This window comes from Littorina saxatilis, linkage group LG17 (genome assembly GCF_037325665.1).
Source record: "Littorina saxatilis isolate snail1 linkage group LG17, US_GU_Lsax_2.0, whole genome shotgun sequence".
Classification (NCBI taxonomy): domain Eukaryota; kingdom Metazoa; phylum Mollusca; class Gastropoda; order Littorinimorpha; family Littorinidae; genus Littorina; species Littorina saxatilis.
The window spans coordinates 54,117,823-54,143,786 of NC_090261.1; the positions used below are offsets into that span (position 1 = coordinate 54,117,823).

A 25,964-nucleotide genomic window follows, 5' to 3' on the forward strand; every position below is an offset into this window, starting at 1 on the left:
CAGACCAATAGCAGAACTTGAGATACCATCACACAGTCCGTCAATATTAGATATATATTGCTATTTCTCTGGACATGTTGTATTCACTGTAAAGAAATTACAAAAGTATTTCTCTCAGGGTTGGGTGCTCCATATCCCTCTCTTCGATTATTATTTCTTCACTCTTTTCTTGTACTTTCTAGTATTTTCAAATGTTTTTTCTTTCAAAAAGTAATAAGTCACTTGCTCAACTAAATTCTGGGATAATTACATTTTCATATAATATATTTTTTGTTTTTAAATTTAGGTGTCTTTGTTTTTGAAGTAGGGAAGCAATAAAGAGGTCGTCGATATCAAAATTGATATCGACGGAAATGTTGCAATGAGCTCAGTTTTGCCCAATTGACCAATGGAAATCTACGTAACATATGCAATAGCAATATTTTCTGATATAATAATGCACTTACTTCATTATAACACTAGCGCAAGGCAGCCGAGTGCTACTCTGGTCAAGCGTGGATAGACTCGACAATAATGTGAAAGGATGACACTCTTGATACTAACAGCCTGGAGTACTCTATGACTTAGTAAATTGAACCTTGCATCAACATCAGGTTAGTCATATTTCCACTGATGGGATGGTGAGCACGGTGTGTGTGTGTGTGTGTGTGTGTGTGTGTGTTTGTGTGTGTGTGTGTGTGCGTGTGTGTGTGTGTGTGTGTGTGTGTGTGTGTGTGTTATTTTGTGAGTTTGCGTGTGTGTGTGTACTTGAGTGTGTGCATATATATGTTCCTTATTGTTTGTGTGCCGCTTGTGTGCGTGAAGTTGAATGCGTATGTGCTTGCATACACTAGCGCTCGCGCGAGTGAGTGCCTGCGTGCGAGCAACACGCTCAATATATTGACACTTCATATACTTGCTTATATTTATTCACCATTGATTAACATCATCGACGAAAGTTTAACGCTGATGGCTAGTAGACTACATATTTGTAGATTTTAGTTCGGTCTTTTACATTCTTCTCGGCACGTTTACTTATTACACAGGAGGATGAAGACAATGAGCGGTTATCCGCACGAGTGACTAAGCATATCCGCTTTTGGTTTAACTTATTCAGCTTGCAATCGAGGACAATAGTTACTCGACAAAGCTGAGTGTTTGTGTCGAGGCACTATATTGATCGTTTAGCTATTACCGTTATGTGAAGAGGTCTCCACAATAAGATGACAAACTCGTGCATGACGTTTACGAGAATGTGCGAACTATGTCGATGTATACTTACGGCTTTTAAAGGAATTGTTTGTGGTTATATTGTATGCAGACTATAGTTTGGCAATAGCAACACACAAACACAGCTTGACATATACACGAAGCGCCGATAGGTGGCTCTACCTTCGTGTCTGACAAATCCAGCTTTTCTTTCCGCTCATCACTAAACATACGGAAAGTTGTGAATGAAATTAATGTGAAGTTAAACATGTTTAGATGGTGTATATTTTGAAAATGTGTAAGGAGGTACTGATGTTTGTGCGTAGTTATCGCCCCTTCACATATTTGATCGTGTTCAGCATGCCGAAAAACACAAAAACAAACAAACTTGAAATACCAATTTGCAAGAATGCTGGGGAAAGTGCTTGGTATGACTGACCTCCGACTTGAGGAAGTAGATGCACAAACGAACATGCCCATACTCAGACCAATAATCTCTGCTCAGACTCTAAGAGGCTAAGTAGGCCTATTCATCATTTTGCACTCAGGCATGAACGCATCTCTCTCTCTCTCTCTCTCTCTCTCTCTCTCTCTCTCTCTCTCTCTCTCTCTCTCTCTCTCTCTCTCTCTCTCTCTCTCTCTCTCTAACCTCAATTAACATGTTGCATGTTTCGCTTTTGATTTGTATGTTGCTTACTTTGTCATTTTGTGCTTTCTTGTTGATTGTTTGCTGGGTCGTTCGTTTAATTTATTTATTTGTCATGTTGCTTTACTTGTTTATCATTTATTAGACATTTGTATTAGAAGTAAGGACCGGTTGTAAGAAAAGGCGTCGCCTTAAACCTCTATCCTTGAAAAATAAAGTTCCATCATCATCATCATCATCTCTCTCTGTTTCAGTCTAAACCTCTCTCTCAGTCTCTCAATGTGTCTCTCTCTGTCTCTCTCTGTCTCTGTCTCTGTCTCTGTCTCTCTCTGTCTCTGTCTCTCTCCCTCTCTCTCTCTCTCTCTCTCTCTCTCTCTCTCTCTCTCTCTGTGTTTCAGTCTAAACCTCAATGTGTGTGTGTGTCTCTCTCTCTCTCCGACTCAACTCAGCCCCACTTCGCTCCCAGCAGTTTGCAGCAAGGTTAAATAGGGGTTCCGACTCGTTTGACAAGACAGCAGATGCAAGAGACACTAGCCATCGGAAACAGTCATCGGTCATCTTTTGTCCCTCGTTATCATTCACTAGTGTGACAGGTGCATGACAGCACATCAGTTTTCCTCCGCCCACAGACTGGACAGGGTGCTGTGTCTGGTGTGGTGGTAGGAATGTTGTTCTGGTTGAGTGTGTGTGTGTGAAAGCCCTTCAGTTGAAACAGAAAATGGTGAATATCAGTTTACGTTGATTTTGATTCTTCTGTTTTTCAATCCCTCCCTGTCTGTGTGTGTCAGTCCCAGTGTATGTGTGTGTGTGTGTGTGTGTGTGTTTGTGTGTGCGTGTGTGTGTGTGTGTGAGTGTGTGTGTGTGTGTGTGAGTGAGCGTGCGTACGCGCACGCGCGCGCGTGTGTGTGTAGGAGTGTGTGTGTGTGTGTGTGTGTGTGTGTGTGTGTGTGTACGCGCGCGCACTGCAGGAAGCTCAGTATTGTGTCAGAATTCGACCGAACAAAATAAAATGTTGTTTTCGATGCTAACTCCAAATCAAAACTTGACTAAATGTAAAAATAAAGGTCGGTAAGTCGGGAACTTTAATCGGTCTTCTTTTGTGTTGCGAGACGCATGCGGCTTTTATATTTGTCGGAAACTCGTGCTATCTGTGTCACGCAAATGTCGACGAAGAGCAGTTTTTCTTGTAAAGTCTGCAAAATCGAGTTCGAATGGTCAACAAAAAAAAGAAAAGAAAAAAAGAATCTAGGGTCGTGTGAACACAATTATGGTCGATCGGTGAATCAGAAACTGATTGAACTGCTTATTCAGCCATTATATCACGACAATGTTTTGCACAATCGTCAACAAGAAGACAGAATCGATGCAAACTTTTGCGCCACTTACACATGTATGTGAGCTGAAATTGTTTATACACATCGAACACAGGCAGGTAGAAGAGCACACATTTACATGACATTAAAAGCACATTGATCTGTGTCAGTTCTTTTTTGTACCGGCTGTTGCAAGTGTCACACTGATTCACAATGGGAAATAAATGTAATTCGTAAGCTATTCCTGTGATACTGACGCCATCACTATGCTGTAGCTTCCGAATCGCATTTAAGAGCGGGTAGGGCAGAAACGTGGTTGTTATAGGTCTGGAAGGATCCTTGTAATTTTGGTGAGCAAGTTCGAAATCATCTCTCTTTCTTTCTTGCTTTCTTGCTTTTTTTCTTATTATTTTTATTCCTTTCTTTCTATCTTTTCATTTCTATCTTTCTTTCTTTGTTTCTCTCTTTCAGTCTTCTTTCTTTTTTTCATTCTTTCTTTTTTCCCTTTATCTTTGAAGTTGTGTGTTTATTTGCTGTTTATTTTTGTTGTTGTTTGTCAATTGCTTCGTTTATTCATTCATTTGTTCATTGATTGATTGATTGATTGATTGATTGATTGATTGATTGATTGATTGATTCATTCATTCATTCATTCATTCATTCATTCATTGACTCATCAATTGATTGATTCATTAATTCTTTATTTATTTCAACCATCCATCCATTCCCTCATCCATACATTCATTCATTCATTAAATCATTCGTTTATGTTTTTGTTGTTTTAAATGTGTATTCTTCTATCATTAATATGTCGGTTGTTTGGCTTGTGTGTTGTTTTGTGTGTTGGTTAGTATATGTTCTTATTCTGAAATGTGTTTGTGTGCGCGGGTTGGAATCGTTGAATTGTCTGTGTGTGTATGGGAATAGTTGTATCATTACATATCTCAATAATAAAATGCTTCACCTGATAGACCCTGATTTAATTTGTTTATATATATGCTCTAAAGGAAAGGCCAGAAGTTAGATTTGTCAAATGCACTATCATTAACAAGTAATACGACGAATGTGTGTTTTATTTATTTTAAATTGATCCATCTTTCATTCATTTTTGTTATTTATCATTCCTGTTTTTATTCATTATTTTCGTTACTTGCTTCATTATTATATGTATTCATTTATCTATTTGTTTATCTTTTTCTCCTCATTTCTTTATTCATTTCTTAATGTACTTATCCATGCATTTATTAATTTATGTATCTGCGTGAAAATGTGTGCTTTTTTTGGTTTATTTACTTGTTTAACTATATTTTTTATTAACTCATAACGTGCAAAGCAAACCAAAATTGCATGCGGACCTTTCATCATCAGACCTGGATAAGGGATAACATACCGTCTGTACGTACACCAAACATACAATTGGAAATATTAAAACAAAATTTAAGCCAAAAAAATAAACTTTACATTATTATAATCTTATTTACGGGGTTTCACGCCCATTCAAAATGTTGAACAAATCGACAAAATATGCCCTAATGACAGAGGAAAAGCGTGTTACTGTTTCGAGTTTTATGAGAATCTATTTATATTTTTTACGGCACTGCATGTATGATATAAATGGGTATCCCTATCAGTGTTACAGGTGGGCGTGCTATTTAGGAAGATCATATACCGTGACCGATTAATTAAAATGCAGCAATTCAAAGGGGAAACTGTGTCAATTCATTCAAGTGTATGGAGCATATTTATGCAAAATTATTCTATCACATTTGTAAGGTTTAAAAGCACGTTTCTCCATCGAACGCTAAGCCCACACACAGACACACAGACACACGCACACACACAGACACACGCACAGACACACACACCCACACTCACACACACACACACACACACACACACACAAACAAACGCACGTACGCACGCACGCACGCACACACACACGCACACAAACACACGCACGCACTAGCTGGTTTTTTCTCTCTCCTCAATGCACATTAACTCAATCTCGTACACATTACCGACGGTTGTTTGTACACTTCGAGTCGGTTCCGCTTCGGGCTGTTTATCTCATTTAAATTCCACAGAATGCACTCTTTTCGACTTGAATGTTCTGATATTGTTGCACGCGTGAACGCTTTCATCATACAACAATTGTTGCTATTTGTATTATAGCCTTTTAGCGTATTCACAGTTTATGCATCTCATCTCCGTTTTGAGGACTGTGAGTGTGTTTCATTACTAGAAGTGGTTTTTGCCTGTTAACGGATACAGCGCTGTTGTTGCTGTTGATGGTTCACTCTTAGTAAGTTAATTGTTTGTTCGTTCATGGGCTGAAACTCCCACGGCTTTTACGTGTATGACCGTTTTTACCCCGCCATTTAGGCAGCCATACGCCGCTTTCGGAGGAAGCATGCTGGGTATTTTCGTGTTTCTATAACCCACCGAACTCTGACATGGATTACAGGATCTTTTTCGTGCGCACTTGGTCTTGTGCTTGCGTGTACACACGGGGGTGTTCGGACACCGAGGAGAGTCTGCACACAAAGTTGACTCTGAGAAATAAATCTCTCGTCGAACGTGGTGACGAACTCACGCTGACAGCGGCCAACTGGATACAAATCCAGCGCGCTTAGTAAGTTAATGATTTCGCTGGGACATTTGCTAGGACTCACATTGTTGTTGTAGGGGTTTTAATCTTATTAATGTAATGGTTGTCGCTGTATGTTTGGGATGACTTACATTGGTGTTGTTGTTTTACTCTTATTCATGTAATGTATTTCGCTGCTACGTTTCCTAGGACTTACATTGTTGTTGCATGTGTTTTACCCTTATTAATGTAATGTTTTTCGCTGGTACTTTTGCTAGGACTTGCAGTTTTGGCGAGATGGGACGTTAAGATTTGGGTCACGTAGCTCGAGGCATTGTAGAGGGTCAATGTATTCATATTAATTCGTCCCCGACAGGCTATATATACATATTCCTTTTGTTCTGGTCACGTACCGTGTTACATAAGAAGTATAATTTGCAATGTTCTCACCAGTGCCAACTTGACATCGTGACTTTACTACAGATGAAACGAGTTGTTGTGTGTACAAGGTTGCCTGACACTGTCTTACCATCTTTGGAAAACCGCTTGTTTTTTACATTTAGTCAAGTTTTGACTAAATGTTTTAACATAGAGGGGGAATCGAGACGAGGGTCGTGGTGTATGTGTGTGTGTGTGTGTGTGTGTGTGTGTGTGTGTGTGTGTGTGTGTGTGTGTGTGTGTGTGTGTGTGTGTGTGTGTGTGTGTTTGTGTGGTGTATATGTGTGTGTGTGTGTGTGTGTGTGTGCGTGTATGTGTGTAGAGCGATTCAGACTAAACTACTGGACCGATCTTTATGACATTTGACATGAGAGTTTCTGGGAATGATATCCCCGGACGTTTTTTTTTCATTTTTTCGATAAATACCTTTGATGACATCATATCCGGTTTTTTGTAAAAGTTGAGGCGGCACTGTCACACCCTCATTTTTCAATCAAATTGATTGAAAGTTTGGCAAAGCAATCTTTGACAAAGGTCGGACTTCGGTATTGCATTTCAGCTTGGTGGCTTAAAAACTAATGAATGAGTTTGGTCATTAAAAATCGGAAACTTGCAATTAAAATTATTTTTTTATTAAACGATCCAAAAATAATTTCATCTTATTCTTCTTCATTTTCTGATTCCAAAAACATATACATATGTTATATTTGGATAACAAACAAGCTCTGAAAATTAAAAATATGAAAATTATTATTAAAATTAATTTTTCGAAATCGATTTAAAAACAATTTCATCTTATTCCTTGTTGGTCCCTGATTCCAAAACCATATAGATATGATATGTTTGGATTACAAACAAACTAAGTAAGCTAAAAAGAATAGACATACAAAAAAGCGTGTTATCCTGCTCAGCGCGACCATTACCGCACTATTCTGCATGGCTTGTCGATTTCACTGCCTTTGCCACGAGCGGTGGACTGACGAAACGACGAGTATGTGGTCTTGGTGAAAAAAGCAGTGTGTTCAGTTTCATTCTGTGAGTTCGACAGCTTGACTAAATGTTGTTATTTCTCCTTACGCGACTTGTTGTTTGTTTGGCAAGACGAAGAAGGCAGCCAAAGGGGTCAGCACGTTTCTTATGCAACTCTGGGTTCGAGCACTGATTGTTACCAGCCTCCAACCGCCTAAGGCAGAGCCAATAGATGAAGAGCTGTTACCTAAAAAGTTTGCTGTTACGTGCGTGTATTGCTTCAAAAGAAGAAGACTTGGACAATATAGTAATGCAGGCAGTTCTAAAAGGAATTGTAAATCATTTTGTGTGTGTGTGTTCAAGCCTGATAATCTCATTTAGACTTAATGATATTCCAGGACTCCCAGGTGGCAAATGATGTCAACGCAACACACGAAATGAACCATCACACTGTTTTTGCAGTTTAAGTTTCCAGGATTGACCGCTGCCATGCAGTGGAACAGTAATCGCGATTGAATCAGTGTAAAGCCTGTCCATAATTGGGCCCGAAGTCGAGAAAACTCACTAAACAAGCTAAAGCTTGACAAATTATACTTTGCATAGTCGCCTTCGCCCAGTTAAGGACAGGCTTTAGTGGAAGTTGGCCAGATGAAACCAGACACCAAACAAACCATGATTTTATTCTTGTGTTTTTTTAGGCTTGACTTCCACCACGCAGTCCTAGACAGTAGTTACCACGCCTGCCTTGAAGTTCAGCGAAGCGCATCATCAGGATGACGTCCAGCTTTCAGGTCAACTTGCAGATCAAGGATCACGAGGATGGTCAGCGAGTCCGTCACAAGCCAGATGGCGAAAGATTCCCAAGCGGTCAGAAGACCACCATCAAGTTCAACGTGGAACACACATACTCCTTCACCGTGACTTTCCGTCCTCCAAAGATGCTGCAGTGAGTGTATAATGTTAACACATTGCTATGTTTCCTTTGAAAATTCGAGGTCATCTGTGGAGGAGTTGACGCCCGACAAAAGAAAATTTGAAGCCCGAAGGAGCGGGAACCCTCTTTTGTTGTTGTTGTTGTTGTTGTTGTTGTTGTTGTTGTTGTTGTTGTTGTCGCTGCTCTTATTTGTTGCCTAGAAGTAGAACGTCTGTTTTCCTCCTCCTCGTCCTTTTCGTTGTCGTCGTCGTCATAAACCCCCTCCCCCTCCTATCCCATCCTCGTCTTGCTCTTCGTGCTCGTCTTTCTTTCCTTTTTTTTTTTTTATCCTTCCTCTCCCTCTATTCCTTTTCGTACTCGTTCTTCTCTTCTCTCCTCGACACCCCCACCCCCCTTAATCCTCCATTCCATGACCTTCTCCTCTTCATCCTCGTTCTTTGTCTCTTTCCTCTACAGCCCAGTAGTATCCTTAGCGGATTATGACTTTATTCAGTTATTCTGCAGAAAAGACAAATGCTGAAGAAAAACCGTTCTTTTCTACAGCATTTCTGCATAATTTCATCTTTCGCCGAAGCAGCGTTTTGTTCTGCAGCAAAACATTTTACTGCAGTAAAATTGAAATCAAGAATGCTGCAGTAAAACGGTGCTGTTGTTTTACTGCAGAAAATCTGTTTACATTTTTTCTGCAGCATTTTGTACTGGCTCTTGGCGGATTATGACATTATTCAGTTATTCTGGAGAAAAACCGACATGCTGGAGAGAAAAACTGTTTTTTCTGCAGCATTTCTGCATAATGTCATCTTTCGCCGAAGCTACGTTTTTTACTGCAGTAAAACAGTTTTTCTGAAGCATAATGTTTACTTGGTTTTCTGCAGCATTATTGCGATTAACTTTTTCTTCAGAATAGTCTGTGACAGTTTTTCTGAAGAAAAACGAACGACCTTGTAAAGTAGCGTTTGTATTCGTCGCCCCCTGGGATAGTATAATAGTTTGTTCCGCAGTGTACCAATCAGAAGGCGTGTAGCATTAGGGCATTATATTCAACTTCACAATGGCGGCCGAACGTGAACAATTTTATATTTGAAACTTTGAACTTCCGGCGGAAAGGAAGTCAGACAGACAAAATACATTCGTGTCACGCACAACTATTGGTAATTCTGGATGAGTCCATCTCTCGACAGAGGGGGGCTCGCGTGCTCCAACATTATAATGAGCCAGTACAAAATGCTGCAGAAAAAGTATAAACAGGTTTACTGCAGTAAAACAACAGCACCGTTTTACTGCAGCATTCTTGATTTCAATGTTACTGCAGTAAAATGTTTTGCTCCAGAAAAACCCGTTGCTTCGGCGAACGATGACATTATGCAGAAATACTGCAGAAAAGACAGTTTTTCTCCAGCATTTCTGTTTTTCTGGAGAATAACTGAATAATGCCAAAATGCTGAAGAAATAGTGTAAACAGTTTTTCTCCAGTAAAACAACATCACCGTTTTACTGCAGCATTCTTGATTTCAATTTTACTGCAGTAAAACTGTTTTACTGCAGAAAAAAACGTTGCTCTCGCGAAAGATGACATTATGCAGAAATGCTGCAGAAACAAACAGTTTTTCTCCAGCATTTCTGTTTTTCTGCAGAATAACTGAATACAGTCATAATCCGCTAAGGATACAGTAGCTCGTACAAAAGCCGCAACTTCCCTGGAATGAAATGTCGCTGCGCAGATCTCGATTGATTTCCGGATCAAGACAGTCCGTGTATGGTCCTGCTCAATCAGATTTCGCCGTCGTGCTAAAGAACATGTCTCTGACCCGACTGACCGGCACTCAACAATCTCGCATAAAGGTCCTACTTATACGTTTTGAAGATCTATTGTCCGCCTTTGTGTGTGTGTGTGTGTGTGTGTGTGTGTGTGTGTGTGTGTGTGTGTGTGTGTGTGTGTGTGTGTGTGTGTGTGGTGTGTGTATGTGTGGGTGCGTGCGTGCGTGCGTGCGTGCGTGCGTGCGTGCGTGCGTGCGTGCGTGTGTGTTTGTGGGTGTGTATTTGTGACTAGAATGAATACCCGCTTCGCCGGGTAGCCGGCTTCGCCGGGAAGAAGAACTTAGAGCCGTACGCCGGCTTCGCCGGGTCCGAACAATGGACCCGCCAAGCTTAGGTCCCTCCCAGATTCGTGGAATGGGAACAGCACGAAAATGATTCAGTGGCCATAATGCCATTCCTGACCATATCGAGTCCCATCCTTGTCGACGAATGTAACCGTGTTAATCACCTTTGGAGGCGAACTCCACTCAAACAGGACTGAGCAAGTTATGGCTTCTCAAAGGATGGCCAGTACATAAATTTACACAAAAGCCGCCAGACCACATCACAAACAGAACTGAACAATGCACAGGTGTTGCTCACATAGAGACACACACACACACACACACACACACACACACACAAAAACACAGAGAAGCCGTATCTATAGAGAGATAGATGACAGTGTATTTTTCGCGTGGCTATAAATTGATTCGACCTTTGCACTTTTACAGTGAGGATAATTTACGGGTCCAATTTACGTTCTGGACACTGCGTTGACCTTCTAAAAATAGTAACAGTAACAGAACGCCGGGAATATCCGAAGACGCTCCACTCACACTATAGTGCACCATACGAAGGAAGGGAGGTAAACGCTGAAAACCTGGAGAATATGAGAAGATAAGGAAGAGTTACTTATAATGGTGAAATAAACACAAAAACCAAAATCGATTCAGCGCTGCGCGCTGAGAGCACGTGTTGAAATATCTCATCGATGATATTGTGTCCGGGGTGTAGCTGAATACGGTGTCCAAATTTGAAAAAGATCCACCGAGAACTTTGGCTTTGGTGTGTCGGTATGGGGGCCCGGGTAGCTGAGGTGGAACCAAAATAGCTGAGGTGGAACCAAAATCGGTTCAGCGCTGCGCGCTGAGAGCACGTGTTGAAATATCTCATCGATGAGGTTGTGTCCGGGGTCTCTCTGAATAAGCCCACCAAATTTGAAGCAGATCCATCGAGAACTTTGGCCGTGCATGGCGAATACACAAATACACAAATACACAGATACACAGACACACAGACACACAGACACACAGACACAAGTCGTATATATATATAGATTGTGGGGGTGTTTGCTTTTGTCGTGAGTATCCATCAAGATTGAAGATTTTTGTTTTTGTGCATATAATTGGTTAGTACACAGCCTTGAGTTCTTACAAGTGGGTCAAAGCTGACAAAAACTGATTTGTTGGATATCCGTTAGGATTTGAAATTGACGAAAAGTATTGGAACTTAGCAGCCACTGTCACTAGTGAAGTTCGATTACGTGTACTGCATTGGAAAATATTGCAAAACATTTATCCAACTAATATTTTATTGTGTAAAATGAAAGTGAAGGCTGATAAAAACTGTACATATTGTGAGGATGAACTTGATGTATTGGAGCATTGTTTCTTTAAATGCCCAACCGTGCTCAGGTTTTGGAAATATATTGAAATGTACATATTAGTAAACATTGGCGAAAGAATTAGTTTGAGTGTTACAGATGTGCTTTTTGGTATTAAAAGTAACAGCAAAAATATGAAGAAGATTAATCATATTATTTTAATCGCAAAGATGTGCGTAAGCACTTTTTTAAAAACCGATTCACGAAAAACACTGGAAATTATATTTGGAAATCATGTTGTTTTGAGATTTCGTTAGTCTGACGTTTTATTAATTAGAAACAAATTGTTTATTGTCTCTGATTTAAGGTAAAGCATGTGAATGAGAAAGTATGTGTACAAACAGAAAACACACAGTTACCATGTTTGTTATCACGTGTTTATTGATTGATTACAATTTTGGAGACATTTTTTTTTTAAATCCTCATACCGTGTACGTTACTTTACCGACCTCATTCCAACTTATCCGGCATTCAGACACTGCCCATTTGTCGAAATGTTATTTTAAAGGTGGTCGTCTAGATTTTTGCTTTTTTTCAATAATCTTATGGTTAGATTTCGATACAAAATTATGTCAAATGAATGAACCATGGGGAAAAATGTATAGAAAAAAAATATATGTAAAAAAAGATTTTATGTTTGGGTAGCGTGACTCACGCTTCCAATATTTTGTTTTCTGTTTGCTGAGAACATGTGCTTTGCCTAAAAATACTGGCCAATCAAATTCATGTCACTATGCTTGTAGCCACGCCCAAACAAGTGCAGCAACAGTTTGACACTGGAGCGCTGTCCAAGCTTTTTTTAAACGCACGAAATGCACGGGATTTGAGAGGAGTTTTGCGCTTGGCATTTTCCAAATAAGGATATCCTACTATGAGTACTACGCTGGAATACTACAATGAATTTTCAAACGGCTATCCTGGCTTCGTCTTTCCTGATCGAAAGGGGGTGTATTGTTGATATTTGTAGATAATAGACTCTGCATTTTAATGGTCAAATGGCGATTTCGGTATAAAAATGTAGACAAGGACCTTTAAAGCGAGGACTCACGCATTCACGAGAGTTTTGCTTCCTGGTGATGTTTTCCCTTCGTGTTTTGTCGGTGTACCCCGTTTTCTTTTGACATCATATGTTTGCAGAGCGTATATATATGTGACCCTCCACCACGGAATGAGTCGCAAGCCACCTTTGCATGATTTTCATATTTGTACTTTTTCCTAACGAGTTTGTTATGCTCTATCCAGTGGTGAAAACCGTTTTAGAAAAGATCGAACACTGTTTGAGTTATAAGCCTGTGACTGAGGTGACCCTCACACTGTTACCAGACACTCCCCGGACTTATATTAAGCCCAGCCCAGAACCGCGCAAGGTGACATGCGACTCATTTCGTGGTGGAGGGTCACATATTTGTTCAAACGATGCCTTTGCATGTTGTGTTTGCACAAAGAACACATAATCGTGTAAACTTTGGGACCAGGAAGTTGATGTTATTTTGAGTTCCTTACAGGCTTAATCATTAAATCAAGTTAATGTCGGCACAAAAAGGGCTTGTGGTGCAGAGATTCGAGCTTTTTTTCTTTGTATTTTGTTGTATTTCTTTTAAGAAAATGTGTGGGGGTTTTCTGCTGAAGGTTTTTACATGTTTGTATTTCAAATCGATTTGGCAAACAAAAATGGTTTTAGTTCCTGTGTCTTACTTGACTGTTGTTATTGTTTTCTGGGATCTCCCTTTGATGATTTATTGAAATGGGATACGGACAACCAGTCAAATATCCAGCCAGATAGCCAGCTAACCAGCCAACCAGTCACTGAGCCCGCCAGCCAGACAAGACAAGACAAGACAAGACAGACAGACATGCAAACAGATAGACAGACAGACAGACAGACAGACAGACAGACAGACAGACAGACAGACAGACAGACAGACTGACTACTGACTCACTCACTCAAAAAGAAATGCGGGGGTAGGAAGGAATAGAGATGCACACAGAGGAGCAGAGGTGCACACATTTTATTTCATTTTGACATTGCAGATACTGGATGATCAAGGGTGAAAAGATGGAGTTTAACCGAGTGAAGCCGAAGAAGGACGAAGATGACGTCACAATCTACGAAGCACAATGGCCGAGCACGGGCGAGATTGTGACCAATCGAGGGGAGCGAGCATACCTGCCCATCGAACTGGAGGTCAGTCATTTGTTTGGAATAATTACACTTAAAGGTGCCGTCTTTGCTGCGTAGGCGATCGTGTTCACCGCCACATGGCTGGGCTTTCACATGGAGTAGGAGCATCCTTTACTCGGAGACTTAGCAAACATCAACTGTCTGGCTGCTTTCACATGGATTAGGAGCATCCTTTACTCGGGGACTTAGCAAACATCAACTGTCTGGCTGCTTTAAATTCATGTGCAGAGTGGGAATCTTTTGCTGAGTGTCGGCATAAGTGTCACAGGTGTCACTTACAAAATGAGCCTTGTTCAACAGCAAAATCCCTCCTGATTTGGCCTACATGGTCCGCTGGACCCAAAAAGCAACAACAATCAAAGCAAACCACCGTACTCCGCACAGGAAGCAGCTTGACTGTTTGTAAGTGATTTGTTTTAAGTTACGGATGCTCTTATTACATATGTACAACCTTCCTTTTACCGATATGTACCGGTGAAAATGACCAGCTATGCACAAGCAGGAATGTACGTAGAGGTTACATGCCGAGTCTCAGTGATTATCAAAAATAATGGTCGAAGTTAGCGGATCATGAAAAATGCGAGCTTTAGCGAGCTTTTTCATGACCGCGAACTGAGACCATTATTTTTGATAATCACTGAGACGAGGTGTGTAACCTCTTTATTCCTCCTTTCTTCAGTTATTCAAAGAAAAGAGGAGGTTTTTTGCGAAAGTTTGATCGAATCCTATTCACTCAACCAGTCAACATGCGCAGGCGATCGATTAATGCGCGGTTGTATAGTTCCGTGCAAATCATTCCATTCTGTTAACACTTCTTGTCAGTTTTCCTATTTTGGACTAAAATCAAGTACACAGATATGCTGTTATTCTGCTGTGGCGGCAAAGGCAGATATTGTGTGTTCTGTATATGTTTTGGTATCGGTTAGGATAATGTTCTTTCGTCAAATGGGACTAGCAGACGAACTTTTGCACCCGTGTTCCAACGTTAAAAACTGTATGAAGTTAAGTTTTCTGGGGAAAATAGTGTATGAAACCGCTTTATGTTGTTTAAATTGATGAGATGTGTGCATTTGGTTGCGTGTGATCTGTTTATTAAATGAAATATTGTTGAAAACTGACCGTCGGATTGCAGTCTGTTGTCGAAGAAACTGAGTGAAAAGAAGGGGAACTACTCTTGTCGCTAGACAAAGTATGAGTTACTTGCCTTGGGAAATTGCTTGTGATGAACGTCTGATCTAGATTCAGAAAACAACCGAACTCATGGATTTTATATGGAGATTCATGTGTTCAGGCCTGTAGTTGTTAATTTAAATGCGGTATGTTTGTATTGTTTGCTCCAGAGATGTATACTTCGTACATTAGAGCGTTCGGAACTTTTCAGTCGCAAAAAGTAGTACCGAAACAGAACAGCTTCTCAACCCATTGCACTATCGAGGATTCAGGCTGTTGCTGGGTCGTTATTTGTTTGGTTGCTGGGTCATTATCGAAAAATAACTACCCCTACAAGTTTACAGAGGTAAAGAAGCAGAGGGGGGAATAAATGTATCTTAAAGGCTGCCATATTCGTAGCGTTCATGAATTAATTCATATTGTTTACATGTGCCAATAATGTTATAAAACTGTACCTAAGGGGATATAATATATAACGATTGGCTGTAGCTTTCGAACTCAGACAAAATTATTTCAGTATTGCAAAGTGGTGTTGATAGTCTCTCTCTCTCTCTCTCTCTCTCTCTCTCTCTCTCTCTCTCTCTCTCTCTCTCTCTCTCTCTCTCTCTCTCTCTCTCTCTCTCTCGACTCTCTCTCTCTCTCTCTCTCTCGCGTTAAAAGTTAGTCTTCTAGCCGGGTCCCCGGTTTGATCGGGTCGTTGAGTAAAATATACGGGATTAATCGTATATATCTCCATGTCAAAATGATCTGTTTTCGTCATGCACAGTTTTGCTTCAGTTACAACAACACACTGGCATGTTTCCATCCACCTGCAAATTCGGTTCATTGCAACAGCGTGTTTGAATTTTAGAAAGGCAACTTAAAAATCAACGCTCTTACAATTCTATACAGTGTGAAAACTTCAAAGCAATCCATTAACGTATCAAGGGCAAAATCCTGTTAGAAGCTTGAAATCGGCAAATCGTGTGACATAAGATTGTTTCCACGATAAAAAGAGAGCATAATAATGCTTTTCGTGATCACGACGCCAAGAAGCGAACAGACACATTACGCCAACCGGAAATTTAAATGGACTTGACAGCCCAAGCCAGAGCAGGGATGTGCGTGTGTGTGTGTGTGTGTGTGTGTGTGTGTGTGTGTGTGTGTGTGTGTGTGTGTGCGTGCGTGCGTGCGTGATTGCTTGTGTGTGTTTGTGTGTGTATGTGTGTTTGTGTGCGTGTATGTGTGTGTGTGTGTGTGTGTGTGTGTGTGTGTGCGTGCGTGGGTTCCTGCGTATGAGCATGCGTGTGTGCGTGTTTCTTCACGGCGAAGAACATGTTACGTCAACAAACCCAGTCTGGCAAGAAGGACTGACCTAAGTATTGTTCAAAGTTCAAACAAACGCCGCAGTATAATCATATTGTTAAAGCAAGATGGGACAGCACATCGATTTCACTGACAAACGTACTCAGAATGTTCAACAACCAGGGAAGGCTGTGAAGGCAGATCCGACTCTGAAAAGGGACAGTCACTTCGTCTGTGCATCTATTATTCAGTCCCTCGAGTACTGCGTTGCCACTCTGTCTTATTAAATTAACTACAAAGCCTGACTTGAAATGCGCTTCTTTCTCAAGCGTCGTCGGATGTGCTGACAAGAAACGCACCTCGGACGTTATGAAGCAGCTCCAATTGCTTCCTCCTCGTGTAAATCATGGTGTAAATCATGGTGTAAATCATGGTGTAAATCACCGTCCATGCTGATACAAGGGATAAGAGCATTCTTCCTTGACACACAGAATGTTACACAAAGAAAAGAATTGTAGACCAGGTTATAGGAACGTTTGATTACCGTAAAATCCCTAGCAAACGCCCACCATCCCCCCCCCTCTGCACAGATTTCGGGTACAAGTAAAGGGTGGGCGTTTGCTAGGTATACGCCCCTTTGCAAGATAAGGTGTCATCACATTTTCACAAGAAATAAAAAGTGATCCAACATGTGATTTATGCAATTTTAATGACAAATAAACACACCGTTTGTTTACACAAACACAGATCAACGTTCTGTGATAGAAAAAAATTAGAAGAAAACACCGGCGAACCATCGAACAGTGTGCACACATCGTAGATAAAGGAGGCCGAATGTCTTAAAACAAATTTTTAAAAAAACAAAAAAGGGGTGGGCGTTTGTTAGGTAGTGACCCCTCTGCACAACTTTTGGCCAAAAGTGGGGGGTGGGCGTTTGCTAGATACTGGGCGTTTGCTAGGGATTTTACGGTATTTGACATACAACACGTTACATTTATTGTACGTCGACCACTAAGCCTATGCAGAGACTGTAGAGTACACTGAGACGCTTCATTCGGCGCTGAAAATTGAAACAGGAAGCCCTGTGGCGCCACCACGCGGAAACATGTAAAAACCTACTTTCCCTTTCCACAGCAGTAGCGATATCGTGCAGCACAACCACAGAGATATCTCTGTGAGCACAACCATGGCCGCACCAAAAAGAAAACACAGCGGGGCATGGTCTTTGGCCATCAATTGCTCAAACTCACATGCCAAAGGCTTCAGGATGTTCAAATTTCCTGAGGAAGAGAGCAAGTGAGGATTGTTTTTTTGTTTTTTTTTCTCTCGTTAAATGTCGCAAAATCAGTAAAAAGTGTAGCGTCGAACTGCGTGTATTCTACAAGAACAGAGAAAACACACACTGTACACAAGCTCAACAATGTGATTGCGCAGTTGTTTAATTAACATCAGGCTTAATTTTGTTTTGAAGGACAACTGAACAATTGATTCTATTCTTCGTCCAAGCGCCGCAAAAGTCGAAAACTTCTCAAACTAGAATATTTGTGACGATGCTGTTCAAAGTGTCATCCAGTCGGTCCGTACCTCGTTAATTCATCTCAATTCATGTGTGTGTGTGTGTGTGTGTGTGTGTGTGTGTGTGTGTGTGTGTGTGTCAAGGTGTGTGTGTCACGGTGTGTGTGTGTGTGTGCGTGCGTGTGTGCGTGCGTGCGTGTGTGTGTGTGTGTGTGTGTGTGTGTGTGTAACTGACTCAGAGAGAGAGAGAGAGAGAGAGAGAGAGAGAGAGAGAGAGAGAGAGAGAGAGAGAGAGAGAGAGAGAGAGAGAGTGAGAGAGAGAGAGAGAGAGAGAGAGAGAGAGAGAGAGAGAGAGAGAGAGAGAGAGAGAGAGAGAGAGAGAGAGAGAGAGACAATGACAATGACAATGACAAATCTTTATTTTTCGAGGGTGACAAGAATAAGCATAGATATGCTTTTTTGCATCTGGCCCTCGCCCTAAAGAGGGACTAAACTATTTTACTATAACTATGACTAGGAAAAAAAAGAGAGAGAGAGAGAGAGAGAGAGAGAGAGAGAGAGAGAGAGAGAGAGAGAGAGAGAGAGAGAGAGAGAGAGAGAGAGAGAGAGCTTTCTGAACAAGAAAGAAGCAACCGATAAGAAATAAGACAATCATCGATCGATCAAGATTCTTTAATTAAAGTCAGCTAGGTCACAATAATGTTGTTTAAGTTGCTGTATTTTACAGTTTTTCTTACATGATAATTTCTTAGCACCGTGCAATTGACTACCCATTTCAGTTTAGAGGTGCTGGGACGACGCCAAGTTGACTAAATGCCTTAGTTACCGATTTGACCGGGAACTATTTCGTTAACGATTTATTCCTGACATATTTTCTCAGGCTTAAGTGACCATGTATACAGTATGTATTTGTATTTGACTAAAACACACAAAAATAACGACGGTTAGTTCGTGAAAAGACACTGACTTGAATCATGTTTGCATACTACAGCGATGCAGCGGGTATTGCCGCCTAAGTAAATTTGATTTAATTTTAATCTACACCATTTTCTGCGGTGTTTTTATGGTCATTTAAAAAGGATGTTCACAAACAAACTTATTTTTTCGTTCAGTTACTTTTTGCAGCACTGTCAGTCGGACAGAACAGACAGTATGTTAATATAAACGTGATATAAACACAGCCGACAGCAGCCGCTAAACGCGAACTTCCTTGTGCGGCAGGGAGTGGCTCTTTTCCCGCGCGCTGGCTGTCCGGTCTCACTTTCGCACCGCAGCGCAAAGAAGGATGAAGCGTCTCTGTATACTCTATAGTCTCTGGCCTATGTAAGTTTTGTTTTGTCAATAATTAAACATTCCAATAACCTACAGTTCTTGTGGGTTTTTTTACATTTAGTCAAGTTATGACTAAAGGTTTTAACATAGAGGGGGGAATCGAGACGAGGGTCTTGGTGTATGTGTGTGTGTGTGTGTGTGTGTGTGTGTGTGTGTGTGTGTGTGTGTGTGTGTGTGTGTGTGTGTGTCTGTGTGTCTGTGTGTCTGTGTAGAGCGATTCAGACTAAACTACCGGACCGATCTTTATGAAATTTGACATGAGAGTTCCTGGGAGTGATATCCCCGGACGTTTATTTTTTATGTTTTCGATAAATGTCTTTGATGACGTCATATCCGGCATTTTGTATAAGTTGAGGCGGCACTGTCACACCCTCATTTTTTAATCAAATTGATTGAAAGTTTGGCAAAGCAATCTTCGACGAAGGCCGGACTTCGGTATTGCATTTCAGCTTGGAGGCTTAAAATTTAATTAATGACTTTGGTCATTAAAAATCTGAAAATTGTATTTTATAAAACGATCCAAAACTACGTTCATCTTATTCTGCATCATTGTCTGATTCCAAAAACATATAAATATGTTATATTCGGATTAAAAACAAGCTCTGAAAATTAAAAATATAAAAATTATGATTAAAATTAAATTTCCGAAATCGATTTAAAAACAATTCCATCGTATTCCTTGTCGGTTCCTGATTCCCAAAACATATAGATATGATATGTTTAGATTAAAAACACGCTCAGAAAGTTCAAACGAAGAGAGGTGCAGTAAAGCGTGCTATGCAGCACAGCGAAACCACTACCGCGCTAAACAGACTCGTCAGTTTCACTGCGTTTTGCACGAGCGGCGGACTACGGTCATTGTTACAAAATGCAGTGTGTTCAGTTTCATTCTGTGAGTTCCACAGCTTGACTAAATGTAGTATTTTCGCCTTACGCGACTTGTTTATTGTCAATTTTGGAGCGTTGGCAGTCTATCTGTTTTTGAGTTTCTGTGACACACAACAAGTAAGGACGGGGGTGTTTTTCCTACCTCGGAGGAATTTCTTGTTTTATCTGGCTACAGTCACATACACTGTTGTGGATGCCTGTGACATTGTCTATGACCTGTGAATTGATATTCTGATGACCAAGCACGTGCGGAAAATCGCAAATGGTTGTTCACGTGGGAAGGAAGACACAGTGGAACCCCCGTCTTTAAGACCTTAAAAATCAGGTCTAAAAAAGGAGAGTCTTAAAATGGGGATATATTTACAGAACCTATGAACACTAAGTCTGGGAAAACAGCATCTTTAAAGGGGGGGGGGGGGGTGTTACATTGAGGGATCCTAAAAGGGGGGTTCAACTGTATTTTCACACCAGTAACTGTACGTCTAGCGGGTGTATCGCAAAAAGTCTCACATTTCACACGCCTGTACCTGTGACACTGTCCATCGCCTGAGAAATTGACATTCCGATGACGAAGCACGTGCAGCAAATCTAGTTCTCTCCCCTGAGCCTATGTGTTCCCGGGGAATTTCCCACAGGAAGGAACGAAGCTTCGATCAATAGGAAGGCAAACGCAATCATTATACTGATCAGCTCAAACTCAGACGAGAATCCGATCGATCAGGTTCACTGTGAGTCGCAAGAGAGCTGCTTCCTCCTTCTCTTGTGGTTTTAAATCAGTCTCTGGCTACTTTGTTGTTGCGCAGTTGCAAAGTGTGAGGCCGGACTGGTTGTTAAAATCTGGAAGAATCTGTGTCTCTGTCTTTCTTTTACATGTGTTTAAATCCCTGTTGTGTTCCCATTTTGGGGATGGGAAGCATGGGGAGGGGGTGGTGGTATCTGTGTGTGTGTGTGTGTGTGTGTGTGTGCTGTGTGTGTGAGTGTGTGTGTGCGTGCGTGCGTGCGTGTGTGTGTGTGTGTGTGATCCCGCTGTTGCCTGCCCGTTAGCCTGACTATCTCTGTCTTTCACTGAGTCAGTCTGTTACATTGTAATTTAAGCCGCTTGACTAGATGCACCGCGGCGGACGGTAAAACCACAGTCAGATAATGAGTGTCGGCGTACAGTGCACGTTACACCCATGTATTTCTGTGGGTCCCAGTACAGTGGAACCTACCATTTAAGAAATGCCCCCCCCCCCCCCCCCCCAAACGAACAATGTAAGACTCACTCCATTGATTGCCATAATACGTATCAGGTACGTACTTTGCCGCTATCATCAAAAAATTATTACTCTGACAAGGGAAACAACCGGTGTATATTGCCTTTTGAATCAGTTGCAGCAAGAGTATTGCCTCCCCTTGAGACTATTTCCTGAGTGTTGACCTATTTGATTCAGCTTGTGAATTATGTTGTTGTTGTTGTTGTTGTTGTTGTTGTTGTTTTACAAAAGTCGTCCGGCAGTCAATGCGTTGCTCAGATTTTGTGTACATAACCTCTGTACATGCACCTTCATTTCAAGACTCCCTCCTTTTTGAGACTCCCTCCATTTCAAGACTCCCTCCTTTTTGAGACTCCCTCCATTTCAAGACTCCCTCCTTTTTGAGACTCCCTCCATTTCAAGACTCCCTCCTTTTTAAGACCTGCTTTTCTCTGATTGGAGGTGTCCAATAGGGTTGACACTGTTGTGTAAATGTACACAATAGACAATGTTTGGAAATAACTCTGTTTGGGTTTGCATCGGTTGTGAAAGAGTGAATACTCAGTCAATCAATCAATCAATAGGAAGCTTAAATATAGCGCGTATTCCGTGGGTACAGTTCTAAGCGCTTGTCGAAGAGTTGTCAACACAGGACTAACAAAGAATTATGTTATACAGAAAGAGACCAAGGAAGAAGGATGCTCCCCGCCTTAAAGTAAAAAAAAAAAAAAAAAAAAAAAAAATTACAAAAATCGGGCAAAAAATATGGGTTGAAGCATCCTGCATGCAACTGAGGTCAAAAAAGAAAAGGAAAAAAAAAAAAAAAAAAAAAAAAAAAAAAAAGGACTAACAAAGAAACTAACATCTACAGACGGACACGAACCCTATCACACACTAGCAAACCCTGATAAACATACAACAAACAACTGTTTAACAACAATGTACACATCAATAGCTAGGTCCAAACAAAATAATATTAAGCACAAAGAAAACACCTCTCACAGAGCACAGCACAAGAATGTCTTTTGGGGCACAACACATCACGTCGAACATGAAAGTCGCAGCCAGCTACGGGAAGAACTGAGTCTTCAACCTACTCTTGAACGCGTCAAGAGAGGGGCTCTGGCGAAGCTCAAGCGGCAGGGAGTTCCAGAGGAGGGGCCCGCGGAGGGAAATGCACGCTGACCAGCAGATGCGAGTTTCTTGCTTGTATTGAGGCAAACGTTCCAACGTGATGTTTTAGGCCAGTCACACCCTTCATTTTAAGACCTTTCCTTTTCATATTTTCTGATCATAAGCTCTGTACATTTACCTCTATTTTAAGACCCCTTCCTTTTTAAGGCCTGATTTTCTCAGCTTGTTGAATGTCTTACAAGGGGGGTGCCATTTTATCCTCCACACCCTTGTTGTTACAGGTGGAGCACGGGGTGACGCTGAAGCAGAACTTGCAGTGCAAGTTCTACCCGGCCAAGGAGACGGCGCACTGTCGCTGGGGGCAGGAGCTGTTCTCCATAGAGCTCAAGTGTCACGTGCCCGAGGGACAGACTTTCGTCGACATCAAGAGTGAAAAGATTTTCTAAAACAAACATAAAACATAACTACAACATTAAAAGAAAAACAAACTTTACACAGAAGGAAAAAAAGAGAGACTAGAAAAAATATTCCCGGCCGAATGTGAGTTGAGAAAATGGGAAGAAAAAGCCAAGGGATTTGGGTGAAGTGAAGAAATGAAGGTTCAACGTTGTCGACCTTGCAGGATTCTTCTCCCTCTGATCTGTTCAGAAGTCAATGTGGCCAGCAAGCCGCAAACTATTCAAGGATCGACTGATTACATGTGAGAAAAAAAAAAAACATCACAGAACGTCGATCGCCAAAGAGATGCAACAACTGGGTAATGGACACATTCCAATCATTTTGTGTAAACCCCAAAGAGCGCTGGTATTAGGACGATGACTGTTACGAAAGCCAGAAACTGACATGATTATTAATCTGTATGTGCAATGCTTGATCAGAAAAGCGATTCAAAGGATTCTTAAACAGACTTTTAACAACGTCAACTGTGATGCGTCCCACCTAAAAAGACAGACATTTGCAGAAGTGAAAAAAACATGTTGAACAATGCTTTCTCCACACAAACCTACTTGCTCAACATCAGGTTTACGTCCGTAGTCATTCTTGCCGTGTGCCTGTTTATCGTGTTTGTTGCTGGTAATAATATTATGTGCACTACTTTTCAGTGCAGCAAAATTGTTGAAAACAATAATTCAATATTATAGTACGAGAAGCCACGCAGGATCTGCAAGCAGTTGACCCACCTCATTTCTGAAACAAAATGATCCAGTCTTCATTCTAAAGTTTCGGCGAGTTAGCAAAGTTCAAAGTTATCAAAAGCAAATTTCAGTTCGAATGTTGAGTACGGTAGAGACCCACAGTATGCCCTGCTCTGAAGTGTAAAGAACTTAGTTACACACTCAGTTCCTATTTCGTGATGAAGTAGTCAGCTGTGATTGTTGTAATGCAATAGCAATTCGTAAACGATGCCATACTCTCAGCAGAGCCTTTGGAAAGACAAGTGAACCACAAACCGACACATTATTTAACAAGTCACGTAAGGCGAAATTACTACATTTAGTCAAGCTGTGGAACTCACAGAATGAAACTGAACGTAGTCCGCCGCAAGTGCAAAAGGCAGTGAAAGTGACGAGCCTGTTTGGCGCAGTAGCGGTTGTGCTGTGCTTCATAGCACGCTTTACTGTACCTCTCTTCGTTTTAACTTTCTGAGCGTGTTTTTAATCCAAACATATCATATCTATATGTTTTTGGAATCAGGAAGCGACAAGGAATAAGATGAAAGGGTTTTTAAATTGATTTCGAAAATTTAATTTTGATCATAATTTTTATATTTTTAATTTTCAGAGCTTGTTTTTAATCCAAATATAACATATGTATATGTTTTTGGAATCAGGAAATCATGAAGAATAAGATGAACGTAAATTTGGATCGTTTTCTAAAAATATTTTTTTTTACAATTTTCAGATTTTTAATGACCAAAGTCATTAATTAATTTTTAAGCCACCAAGCTGAAATGCAATACCGAAGTCCGGCCTTTGTCGAAGATTGCATGGCCAAAATTTCAATCAATTTGATTGAAAAATGAGGGTGTGACAGTGCCGCCTCAACTTTCACAAAAAGCCGGATATGACATCATCAAAGGTATTTATCGAAAAAAAGAAAAAAACGTCCGGGGATATCATTCCCAGGAACTCTCACGTCAAATTTCATAAAGATCAGTCCAGTAGTTTGGTCTGAATCGCTCTACACACACACACAGACACACACACACACACACACACACACACACACACACACACACACACACACACACACACATACACCACACCCTCGTCTCGATTCCCCCCTCTACGTTAAAACATTTAGTCAAAACTTGACTAAATGTAAAAAGACAGAACACCACAAGAAAATTAAGCTAGCATAAGTAACGTGGCCAGTAATCATAACTAGAGGTATAGAAAATGCTGAGACAATATTGATGTGTTGTTATTGTTGTTGTTGTAGGAGGTTTTTTTCCACTTTTTTTTTTCATTTCGTATTTTGTGCAACACGAAGAAATCCACACGAGCGATCTCAACTCAACTCAACCCCAACCAATCAGACCAGTTTAAGGGAAGCAACCACACCGCAATTGCCGCAGAATGTGGCTTGGGTACAGTACCCATCCTGACCTCAGGTCAAAATGAGTTCGGCTCATTCTCTCCCTTGTCTGGCAAGGAAACCGATTTTTTTTTAAAACATATTTAGAGCTTTTTGTAATGTATTATTGATATAAGCAGATTCGCGATCGTCGATAATGATTTTTCATGGTGTTGTGTAATTTTTAAATTACAAAGGAATTGATTTGTAAGACAGTTTCAAGGGAGCTATTTTTTCGCGTCTGTATTTACTGTACAAACAACTCTAAATATGGCAAAAGTGTGACGTGATAATCAACCGTTTGGTTTCGGCGTTCGCTGAAGCAGACGATTGTTTCTGTAGTGATGCAACCATATATTACGGTCTCCTTCCGGCAGCAGTCCCAACATTTTGACTTGTTTTGACCTTAGAACGATGTCTTTATCATAACTGTGAAGAACAGATCACTGTCGAAGTCGGCCAATCTGCAATTATTTTCGTCTCGCCGGCGAACACGGCTCGCAAACAACATATGGGAGATAACTTGTTTTGATAGATTCGCGTAGGAGTTTTGCGTCCGGTCAGAGAGATAACTGGCAATCAGTAGCCGTTGAGCGATGTAATCAGAATGTACAGTACCCTAATTGACGAACCGTTTGTTCTCTCCCCTTTGATATATTGGGCCATAGAATCCAGATTTGAATATGTAGCACGCTCGTATTTTTGCTCATATGTGCATGTTTGTGTATTTACTTGTTTGTAGATTTTGTGCAATGCATTGTAAATGTATGCAATCAGCAAAACGTTCCGTTGTTAATGTGTTATGTTTTTCACAGGTGCCAGAATAGAGATAATTGCTTTCCTGACATTTTATATTTATGTGAACTGCAACTATGGTAGAGATTGTCCATTTTGAACAGCTTTTATGTTACTTACTGCATGGATCTTTGATGAATATTAGGCAAGAAAATATGTAACTTAGGTGACGGGCGGAACCACAAGAGTGGAAAAAAAAACATTCCCAAGTTCATGTTGGCGCCCGCGTCTTGCAAAAGGCTTACACTAATTTTAAACATTAACATTTTCACTTGATATTTAATTTTATTGTTTGGGGCGTATTTTTCATGTTT

At 40.8% G+C, this 25,964-nt stretch overlaps 1 protein-coding gene across 9 annotated transcripts in view; it reads left to right on the forward strand.

Annotated features, from left to right (window-relative positions):
- LOC138951634 (uncharacterized) overlaps positions 1-25,964 on the forward strand; it is a 67,047-nt gene that overhangs the window by 38,632 nt on the left and 2,451 nt on the right. For 6 of the 9 annotated variants that reach the window (XM_070323168.1, XM_070323165.1, XM_070323170.1 and 3 more), the window contains exons 2-4: positions 7,840-8,087; positions 13,570-13,723; positions 22,560-25,964. The exon at positions 22,560-25,964 is cut by the window's right edge and continues 2,451 nt beyond it. In XM_070323168.1, the coding sequence (XP_070179269.1) occupies positions 7,915-8,087; positions 13,570-13,723; positions 22,560-22,724 (492 nt within the window). In that variant the 5' untranslated portion in view covers positions 7,840-7,914 and the 3' untranslated portion in view covers positions 22,725-25,964. Of the gene's footprint in view, positions 1-2,950; positions 3,498-5,272; positions 5,450-5,522; positions 5,780-7,839; positions 8,088-13,569; positions 13,724-22,559 lie in introns of those variants that run through there. The other 3 variants (XM_070323167.1, XM_070323169.1, XM_070323171.1) reach the window with 3 other exon arrangements.